At 43.8% G+C, this 11,182-nt stretch overlaps 1 protein-coding gene across 1 annotated transcript in view; it reads left to right on the forward strand.

Annotated features, from left to right (window-relative positions):
• Positions 1–437: 437 nt before the first annotated feature.
• The window catches only part of smg1 (SMG1 nonsense mediated mRNA decay associated PI3K related kinase), a 58,265-nt gene continuing 47,520 nt past the window's right edge, over positions 438–11,182 (forward strand). The window contains exons 1-9 of the mRNA XM_005751177.1: positions 438–681; positions 2,725–2,873; positions 3,270–3,422; positions 3,863–3,999; positions 4,888–4,946; positions 7,182–7,395; positions 8,012–8,137; positions 8,241–8,313; positions 10,677–10,774. Coding sequence (XP_005751234.1) covers positions 605–681; positions 2,725–2,873; positions 3,270–3,422; positions 3,863–3,999; positions 4,888–4,946; positions 7,182–7,395; positions 8,012–8,137; positions 8,241–8,313; positions 10,677–10,774 — 1,086 coding nt within the window. The 5' untranslated portion in view covers positions 438–604. The remainder of the gene's footprint in view (positions 682–2,724; positions 2,874–3,269; positions 3,423–3,862; positions 4,000–4,887; positions 4,947–7,181; positions 7,396–8,011; positions 8,138–8,240; positions 8,314–10,676; positions 10,775–11,182) is intronic.

The raw sequence follows: 11,182 nt of genomic DNA on the forward strand, positions 1-11,182 counted from the left end.
TTACTTTTTCGAGACTTTTATGCATAGTTATAGACCTTCTACTCTATTTATTTATTTATTTGCTGTTGTATTTTTACAGACATATTTAAGGCCTTTAAAGATGTTTGCAGTCATAGGGTTGCATCAGTTTTTGTTAGATTTTTTTGACAATAAAGATATTATTAGTAGTAGTAAATTCCTTTGCTTAGGATTATGGATACAACAGGAGAGATGTGTCACTTATATCATCGCTCAGCTTTGATCACAGTTTAAATAATACGCCAAATAGCCAAAGAATAAACATGTGGCGTAGAGACACAGATTCAAGTGTACGAGACTTTCTGCAAACGTATTCAATAATGTAATATTGTCATTTATTCAGGCAAATGAATTTGGTCCTAAGAATTTTGGGTAATTGTCTTAGAATCCGGATAGGTGGCGGTAATGCACGTTCTTTAGTTTGACAACTGCCAAAAAAACATAAAGAAGAAGGAGTGCCGTAAGCTAGCTGTAACAAGAAGTTGCTAACCTATTTGTGAGGTTTGATAAAGCATAATAGAGAAAAGTAACGTTGCGGAGAGATAAGTTACCGCTGACAGTAGGTCATGCAGCGCTCTAAAAGGTAATGAGCCGTAAAGCCACAGGGTCTCGGCTCAGCGGCGCCCACAAACTGCGGCCACACTGGAACGACTGGCAGTCCAGGTTGGTGCTCTGTGGGCCTACGGCTCGCTGTTGTGTTCAGCTGGGGCCACATGGAAGGGAAGCACTGTTTGTTTGTGCTTAAACGCTTAATACTAACAGACCGTAACTGCACTGTCTTGAAAACCATAAAACCATCTTGTTTACGCAGTATAGACTCACCCACGGTAAACGTAGGGCTTGCTTTTGACGAGCCTGTGTCGTGGACTGTCGCTGCTAACAAGCTAACGCTAATGGCTAATCAACTGTGAGGCTTTGGTACAAAAGCACGCCAGTTGAAAAAATAATACTGATCTTTTATGTATTTTACTGATGAGCGATATTTAAAATGAAACACATGGTAGCTCAAAGTGTTTGTGAGCTGTGGGTCTTCGCGCTGGCTACATATGGTTAGCTAATGGGAAAGACTACCCAAAGCAATGTTATCAACTCCTCAGATAACTTCCGGATACGTTTTTTACAGCTTCTGCACAGAGAGGTGTACGATGGTATTGGTTTTTTAACCTGTTGGCGTTATAATAACTAACTGGGCAATGAGTAAAAGAGGAGATGTCATTGCTGGCTGTGAGCGTGGCAGCTGCCCGAAGGCCTCGCTTAGTTTTGAAATGCGGCTCACTGCAGCTTTCTGTAAGAGACGGGATCCATGTTTCCATACTCCCGTGTCCACCCAGGGTATTTTGGGTGTGTGAGACGTGTGAACAGCGTCAGGTGCCTGTTGTTGTAGTCACACGCTAAATGAAGACTGCAGACTGGGCTCAGCAGCAGGTTATTGCTCCTGTAGGGGTGGGGGTAGGCCTGATTTGCATCTGTTTGCAAAGAATTTCTAAACGATTAAAGTAGTATGACAACAAAAATGACAGTCTGTTCATCAGTTCTTTCTTGGGCATTAAACTAATCTAATGTTAGCCTTTCATTTCTGGCGTGGCTGTAGTTCAGGTAGACCAGGTCATCGCCTAACTGGGTGGTTGGTGGTTTCATCCCAGTTACTCCAGGTTGCATGCCAAATTAATCCTCGTGCAACAAGTTGCTCTCTGATGCATCCATCGGAGTATCTGTGTGTGAATGAGGCATGTTGTATAAAGCACCTCGAGTGCTCCAGTAGAGTAAAACACTGTAATATAAGAACCAGTGCAGTTACCATGTAGGCCTTGTTACCGAGCAGCATTGCACCACATGCACAGAATTGCCAGCTAAATAGTTTATTTTTACTTCCTGCTTTAGTGTGTTTTTATTTTGTTTGGTGTCTTGCCTCATTTGCCATCCTTAGTGACTTTTTCTGGTTAGTTGGCTAAGTGAGATTTAAATGTTGCTGTTAATGATTAAACGATGGCGTTTAAGCTGGCACTAATACTGCAAGCTTCAAAGCTTAGAGTCAACCAGTAATGTCGAAGCAACACTTCATGTTTTGTGAGAGGATGCAATAGCGAAATGATGACGTTTGTGTTGATTATTTTTGTTTGTATTCTTTCTGATTAACAGTATGCCATGATGTGATGTAAGTATTATACCATGTGATTAATGCAGTTGTTCCCTCTGCTGTATTAAAAATGCAATAGACTGTTTACCCTTAAAGTTGCCCAATAAGTTGGAATATGCACCAAATGCTTTTCATGCAGTCCCTCGTGGTCTATCTTTACTTTACACCGACTCATCTGGAGACTAGTTCGATGTTTACCTGTACAGAACACTCACCTCCTGTGATTGGGCAGAGAGAAGGAGCACGCAGTGTAAAAGCTGTACCCCTGCTTACAGATGGTGACATGTTTCTGTAGGTCATGCTTTAGCAATGATCGACTCCCAGACAAAAATAACTGCTGAGCAGTGGCACTTGCTTGAATCACTGAAGTACACCTGTAGCTCATACGCTCCAACCTGTGGTGTCATTACAGTTGAAAGTTTCATTAGTCACGCACTGAAACTTTCCAGTTGAACTGTGACATTCATTAGTATTAAACTGGTAGTAATGGGATGAGTTCAGAGTTAGATCAAGAGTCAGCTGTGACATTGGTGGTCTTTTTCTTTTGTCTGTGTTTGTTTTATCCGTAGAGTTAACAGTGTGTCATCCAGCCAGGACGAGGTGAAGTCTAGAGAGTTTGGTTCAGGACCACTGTACGACGTGTTGGCCTCCAGTTGCCCTGAACAGCCAGCAGTGCCCAGTAATGTCTATGCTGCTGCAGATACCCATCAGGAAGAGGGTGAGGCCTGTGGTTAAGCTGAAACTCTTACTTCTTACTTAGACTTTGGCTGAAAATAACCCAAAAAGGAAGCTTTTTGCCCAACTTTCAACATTTTCCAGTTTCAGGGTCAAAATTTCAAGTTAAACTCCCATCATTCATGTTAACTGCAGATTTTCATTTCTAGTCACTGACCCGTCTAAAGACAAACGAAGAAGCAAAGATGCAGATTTCTAATTAAAGTGAAATGTTGAAAAGAATGATTTATCTTCTGTCGTGAGCCTTCTGCAGGTCAGCTCCTCTTTGACTTGTTGGTTAAACCAAGTTGTAAAACAGGCTGTTTACATGGACAAACACACATTGTATTTGAATAGTGCAGCTTATGCGTACTTGGCCTCTCTATGAAATGTCTCTTAGGTGGATATGAAGCTGGTCAAGGTGTCTGTGATACTACGTTTGATTGGAAGTCGCTGGGGCAAGAGCTGAGGCCAGATGACTTGACAACGGATTTGATTCCTTTTAAGCATGGAAACCGTGCTCTAGCTTCAAAGGACATGAGGAAATCGCAGGGTAAGTGGTGCAGCAAATGCATGCAGAAGCACACGTTCAACGCAGGTTCAAAGGAGTTGCTTATAAAAATAAGCTCGCGTTGTGTTCAGATCGGGTTTGCCTGAGTCATTCACTGACAGGTGGAAAAAGGTAATGCCAGGTTTGGTTAACTGAAGTTTCCACTCTAACACAAGTGGAGAAATGGTATTAAGACTTAAATGTAGGTTTCCTTGCAGTTCCTACCCAGTTTTCATGGGAACACTAGGCTCTGACTAGCTAATTAACAGCTTGTGTCTAAAGAGCATGTTCCCAACATGTTTTCTGCAGTAGTTACATCTATATACTTCTGAAATGATGCTGAGGAACTCCAGCTGTGGTTGTAGTTTAGTTTTTTCTAATATACTGGTGTAGCTGCAGCGGGATCATGTGTGTTCACTCGGAGTGTCGGGATGTCGTTGCAGACAGAGGAATGGCTCACTCAGAGGAGTCTCGACTGGCCAACCTCCTGCGCCGAGTCTCCAGGGAAGATGATCGTGACCGGAGGCTGGCTACAATCAAACAGCTGAAGGAATTCATCAGCCATGGCGAGAGCAGAGGGGTCAGTCGGATTACTTTCCTGGTGTTTCAATCCGTGATAGCCAGCAACGTCACTATAGTCAAACTCACAGGGTGCAGCAAACTGTATTGGAATACATTATACGATGTGTTTACATATTTACTTCTCCCAGCACACACTGTGAGGGTAAATGGACTGGTTCTTATAGAGCGCTTTTCTACTCTTCTGAGCACTCAAAGCGCTTTATACAACTTGTGCATTCACCCATTCGCAAAAGCACATTTTTCTAAGTGTTTTCTAGCTAACAGTCACACACATTCACACTCCGATGGACGCATCGGAGAGCAATTTGGGGTTACTATCTTGCCAAAGAATATTTGGCATGCAGACTAGGGGAAGCCAGGAATCGAACCACCAACCTTCCGATCAGTAGATCAGCAGTAACCTGCTCTACCGCCTGAGCTACAGCCACCCCAACTGACCAGCTACCTTATGACCGCTTGGACTGTTGATTTACCTAAAGGTCCTTCGTAGGCTCTAGTACTCATGTAGTTATGAATACTTTGACCCTCGGGCCTGTAACTGTGTTAAGATAAAACCCTATCGTCTCAGTTTTCCTGGCTTTTCCTAAAATGGGCTTTTTCATTAAATACTGAATGTTGAGGTGTGTGAGAACAAAGGACAAAAACATTATGACTGCTTTTACCTGCAGCGCTGCAGGGGGCTTTAGTTTTAACGTAAAACAACTACTGGCATGCACTGAGTTGCCTAGCAACATGATTGATTAGACATATTTTGATGTGAAGGCTGCTATAATATGAGCCTGAGCCAGCTAGATGTGACTGATACATAAAGGGGACTGTAGTTCGATAAACAGTGAGTAACTACTGAGACTGTGTAATCCTAATGACTTCTGTCTTGTCTCCACAGACTCTGGTCAAACAATTGGACACCATCCTTAGCACTCTGAATGACATTTTAAATGAGAGGTAAGAGGATGCTGGGTGCGTGGGTTCATTGGCAGCACAGGAAGTTTCAATAACTCAGGGCTGTAGAAATAGAAAGGAGATTAAAATATTCACATAAACTCAGACTGTTGCTCAGTAGCGCTGCCACAAGCGACTAATCGGATCATCATCCATTGGGCGTAAAACGTACAGCTTGTTGCACCAGCAGCATCTGCTCTTCTATAACTATCATTAGCTTACAGCTGGAAGTGTTTAAGGTCTGTGCTAACTAACAATAAAGACAAGATGAGAGTTTATTAAACTTTCAATGTTAACCGTTTAATCAGCTGTGTGCAAACTGTAACTTTAATCTCAGCCAAACCGATTTACTCAGGAACAAATAAAACACTGAACAAAGCCAAACAAGAACATTTTTAAGTTGTTTGAGTGACTCATATATCATGTTTAACCTGAGTAGTGAAAGAACTCCGGGGGGTTTGAAAATGATGTGGTGGGAATCCCCTGTTTTCACCGGCTCTAGTGACCCTTGACCTCCCGGTCAGCTATCGAGCTGGTGGGTAACAGATGGCTCTGAAAACGTCGGCGCACTTTTGAAAATATGTGTTGTCTTGATAAACTGAGCAGATATTAGAAGTTTCCACAGCTACATTCTGAAAATATGTTTAATGTTCATTTTGCGACCCAGAAAGAATAATAAGAGTAATATTAAAACTAAGTAGCTGCCGCCATTGTTGGGAACTGGAATTAGCTGGGCCGCGCTATGAATTCTGGGATATGGTGGGCCACGCTGTGACGTAATCGGCTTACAAATGCGGTCTCCAAAGGATGCGGCCCCCGAATTTGGACACAGCTGCGGTGCCGGGGACTGCTGCTGCTGCTGCTTCTTCTTTGGTGTTTAATGGCAGCTGGCATCCTTGCAGATGCATTGCTGCCATCTTAAATCCTACTATTTATTCCTAACATGGAAAAATCGGACACGGAGCAGCGAACCGTACTGTGCTAACCGGCCCCCACCACAGACGCCAACGCAACAAACCTGTCAGTTAAGCAAGACTCATGTGACACAGTATGATTATAGGAATGAGAAGCAGGAAAGAGCCATCAGGTGCTCAAACATTAGAGCAGGCTGCTGCACGCCGCATGATAAAGCCCCACAAAGATCATAGCGGCCATTACAGCGTACATCTATCAATGGTTTCATTCATAGGTCAAAACTCGACTCAAAAACGCTTCACACAAGTCAAGTTGCCTCGTTTGTATTACGAACCCAAGTATTGGAGGAAATCCACAACATGTGGAAAAGCCTCATCCCTGTATGAGCTTACAGTTCACTTCATCAGAGACTCTGTGGTCAGTGTTAGCAGCCAGGCTAGTTTCCTACGACCACACAGATGAAGCTAACGATAGCCCGAGGCCTCAAGGAAGCTGTCGCACGACGAGTGGATCATAAGAATGTTTCAGATGTACTGTTGGTGAGGTTGAAGTCAGTAGACTTTTGTAACTGTTACCTGACTGAGTATCACTGTTGGAAACAGGTTGACCTTCGATGTATCCTGGCTGTACATTTAAATGTAGTTTTAAAGTTTGCATTAATCATTAGGACTCCGGCTGTGCTCTCTGCGCATTCAATCTAAAGTCAGCTGCTGGTGCTTGTTCTTTTTTCTACTGTTTAATAGAAATTATTACAGAAGTTTGTTGCAAATATTTGTCAGGTTACAACCTTTTTCCAAAATGAATTATATTCAATGAAATGGTCCATAATGACAAAGGTTATATTTGAGGTTGTTATTTTGTTGCCATGACCCTCAAAACGTTGCTCAGGTGCTTCTTGTTTCCACTGATCATCTGTCACATCATTCTTCAACTCTGTTGGAGTTCATCTGAGGTGAATTCAGTTGATCGAACATGATGTGGAAAAGTGCACACTTGTCTATAGAAGGTCGCATATTTGACAGTGTCAGGGCACAAACCCAGCCATGAAGTCCAGGGAGCGCTCTGTAGACCTCTGAGGTAGGAGTGTATAGATCTGAGGACGTCTCTGCATCACTGAAGGTCCTAAGGAGCACAGTGGCCTCCATCATCCATATGTGGAACAAGTTTGGAACCACCAGGACTCTTCTAGAGCTTCCTGCGTGGCGAGTCTGAGCGATCAGGGTTGAAGAGTCATGGCTGTGCACCGACGCTGTCCATCCAAGCCGATCGAAATAATAGTCAGGCCGCTCTAAAGTTGTTTTTTTCCTGTGTTGATGTTTTTAGCAGTAAGATGCTGTGGGAGCTGCGTCAGGATGCTGCAGCCTGCCTTGGTATCCTGTGCACCGTACTCAGCTATGAGGCAGAGCGCATCTTCAAGTGGCTCTTTGTCAAGTTCAATTCAAGCAGTCGTGATGAGGTGAAGCTGTTGTACCTGGTGGCAGCACAGCGCGCTTTGGAGGCTGCTGGGGAAAGGAAGGCCTTTTCTCACATTATGCAGGTAAAGACACGGCCTGATGCTTTTCACGAGGACAACTCTATCTGTCCGGTTCATTTTGACCTGTCTCTGCATCAGCACCATGCAGCTATTCACTGTTACAGCTTCAGGCTACAGATACCCAGGGCCAGTTAGCCTGCATTTATACTACTGATGATGATGATGTAAGATGTAGGTGTATGTTACATGCCTGTGTACACTAGTGCTGGAACAGCAGAGGGAGTAGATGGTTGCACAGAGAGAGTGTTGTTCAGGCTTATTGATAGTAATCTGTTAAACTATTCACAGCACCTGCACTGAAATTCACACCACGCATAAGGTTGGTTGCAGTTAGCCAGTGCCATGGCAGTGGCTATTGCTTTCAGTCAGTTTGAGTTAAGAGCTGCAGTTTAGTTTGACAGTAGCTACAGTAACAATCTTCAAAGAGCCGTGCAGTGTTGTTGCATAGTAAACACACGTTCTATCAGGGATGTTGATCATATTTTGGTCAATTTTTAACCAGTTGCCATATCGTCCATATCATACTTTCACATCACATAGACGTGTATAGCAATGTTATTGCAGACGATGCAAAGCCCTGCAGAGATGTACAGTAGATGGGGCCTGCTGTGTGTTTCAGATGGTGATGAGCAATCTGCAGTCCATCCTTGAAAACGTGGACACTCCAGAGCTGCTCTGTCAAAGTGTCAAATGTATTCTTCAGGTGGCACACTGCTACCCACATGTCTTCAGCACCAACTTCAGGGTGAGTATTGTTCCATGGCTGAGACCAACAGGTGCACTGTGTTCAGATCACAGCATCTCTGATCTTTCCAGCCACTGTCCTGATGTCTTCTGCTGTCTCACAGGACACTGTGGACATCCTGGTGGGTTGGCACATTGACCACACACAGAAGCAGGCACTCACCCAGCAAGTCTCAGGTCAGTAAGCGCATGTTAGCAGGCAGTACTTCTGCAGCTCTTTGACATCAGCAGGCTTATTTATAACCCAGTGGGAAGGACGAGCATTGAAAAGGTTCATGAGAAAACGGGAGCAACATGTCCACACATTTCCCTGCCACCACTGGGATTCCTCCTGCCTCACACCCTGAAACACCGAGCAGTGGTTTCTACCCCCTTTGTACCTCTAGTTTAGATTCTATTGCAGCTGTTTAAATGTACGGACCAAGCGTGCTACTTGGCCAGTACCCTGGATTAAAAGAAGAAGGCAAACATTCAGAGACCAGAAATGACAGCCTTAATGTTTGCGTTCATGGACACATTAAGAAGGAAAGCTACTCCCAGTGCTGTGTGATACTGTACATACAGGGCCAGTGTCACTGATACTAATCCTGAGCGTATGCAGAGGAGAGCTGTGTGTTTTCATTTGCAAAGTGAGTGCATCGTTAGTACTCAGGAGTTCATTGTCATTTCGTATTTACCCAGCCTGAGACCAAGTACTGTTTCTCAGCAGCCGCAGTGCAGCAAACAGTACAGTTTAAACAGACTGTAATGAATCGCAACAATAGTTACGGATAAATAACATTAAGTTCTATGTGCACATAACAAAAATGACTGTTAACACAGAAGGATCATTATATTCAGATTTAGATTTTTTTTCTGCTACTTCCAGGAAAATGTTTTCTTTTCTCTTTTTTAATGAATTATGTCAAATAAAATAAGATGCATACACAATCTGAACTAATTTATGAGAAACGTACCTTTACTCTGTCTTCATGTCAGGTTTTCCAAGTGAAGGTTTCAGTGGTGATCACAGAAACAGCGCTGCTGTGTCTTTTACTGAACTCAGCTGTGGGGGCTTGATGTTGTTCAGAAGCTGCTCCTAAACATGTTTGCATTGCAGCTCTGCTTTTAGTTGCAAATGTGGGTGAAACACATTTACAGTGTGTAACACAGCAGCATGCTATGGTGCTGCGTTAAATGATCAGAAGTTGTAGAGACTGTCTTTATAATTGAATTATTCAAAGCACTTGATGAGTGCAGACCTGTTCTGCTGCTGACTCACGCCTCCATCAGCAGTAACATCAAAGCATTCAGCAAAGCTCTCCAACTTACAAATGGATGTTAAGAAACTTATAAAAATATATTTGAATAACAGAGATTTGTTATTGGCACACCTGTGAGATAAAACAAGGTCACCCAGTCCTGCTGCTGCCGCTGGAGGAATATCACGAGTGACATTTAGACTTGGATTATTTTAATAGTGTTTTAATACACATCAGTGGGAAAACACTACGGCTGCGTTCACTCTGCAGGTCTTAATGCTCAACTCAGATTATTTGATCAAATCTGATTTTTTTGTCTGCTCGTTCACACTACAAATAAAATGCGACAGCAAACGCGCTCTAGTGTGAACGCTCAAAGCGCCACATGCGCAAAAGAAGACGTCACACACAACGCGCTCTGTTTAGACCCAGAGCAACAGTATGTTTGACTGATGACCTTAATGTAAAGACTTCGGACTTTACGTTTCCTAATTTTGCTTTAAATTATAAAGTTATTTTGTTATTTACAAAGTAACTTTATAATTATCATTATTGCAGTTTCAGAGGAGCGCTGCTTCAAAGGACAGCTGCAGGTTTCTGTCAGAATCTGCAGGTTATACAGTACAAATAAAATGTTCACGTTTCTCCAACGCTCTCTTCCCAGCAGTTTCACTGGACGGACAGGAAGCGTTCGCGATGTCTTCTCCGGCGCTGATAATCGGCGTCTGTCTCGTGTCGGTGACGTAAAAGACGGATTTAATGCGACGTGACCATCAAACAGCAGTCGCTTTCTGAAACATCAGATATGTATCGGATCCAGCACCACACACGAAAGTGACCCAGGTCGGATTTGAAAATATCGGATTTGAGCCGTTCACACTGTCACCATGATGGGATAGATGGTCGCACAGGGTCAGAAAAGTCGGATTTGATGCGCTTTCGCCTGCAGTGTGAACGCAGCCTTAGACTTGTGCAAAATGCAGCAGCCACGCGCCCTGTCTCTCCAGCCCTCATGAGTTTACACGGTCTGTTACTGAGAAGTGATTTTAAGATTCAAATCCTTCATGGCCCAGAGTAGCATTAAACTCTACAGTTTGTTCTTTTTGTTCATTTTTTATGAATAAAACTGTTAAAGATGCACATGCTGTATATTCTTTGGGCTTGGAAAGTTCTCAGTGATTCTCCCGGCACGTTTTGAAGGAGCGGTGGGTCATGTGTTTGGATGGGTGGGTTGATGTGTAAACACAAATCCAGTTCAGCTCGTTTACCTGCAGCTCTGCTCTCCCTGTCTGTGCTTAGCCTGGTTACAGAGCCTGGAGCAGTTTTGGGTGGCCGACCTGACCTTCTCCACCACATTGCTGGGACAGTTCTTGGAGGATATGGAAGCATATGCCGAGGTGACGTCACCGAGCCTCTCAGCCAGTTAAACTTATTTAGAAGGTGCAGTGACGAGAAGCAGCCAGGTACCTGCAGTACTGAGTTTAACCCGGCCCGTGTCCCAAGTGGTCTCTGTGTCACCTGTGAGCTGCTTCCAGAACTGGTTTGCTTTGTTAGATCCCTCCCTGGGAGTTCGGTCTGACCACTTGTACTTGAATGATGTATGTTAGGTCTTCAGCCGTGCTCAGTACTGGCAAGTATGGTGAAGAGTGAGCACAAGTACTGTTGGAAAAAGCCCAAACCTCTGTGGTGAATGAGCCATGTTGAAGCTCAGACCCCGGGGAAAGGACTCGCTGCGGTGCTGACCTGACGGGCGGTCTGCTGTAGATCAGCTAAATTTAAGTCTCTAGACTTCACTGCACCTTATA

This window comes from Pundamilia nyererei, unplaced genomic scaffold (assembly GCF_000239375.1).
Source record: "Pundamilia nyererei isolate P.nyererei 1_Seehausen unplaced genomic scaffold, PunNye1.0 scaffold00302, whole genome shotgun sequence".
NCBI lineage: Eukaryota > Metazoa > Chordata > Actinopteri > Cichliformes > Cichlidae > Pundamilia > Pundamilia nyererei.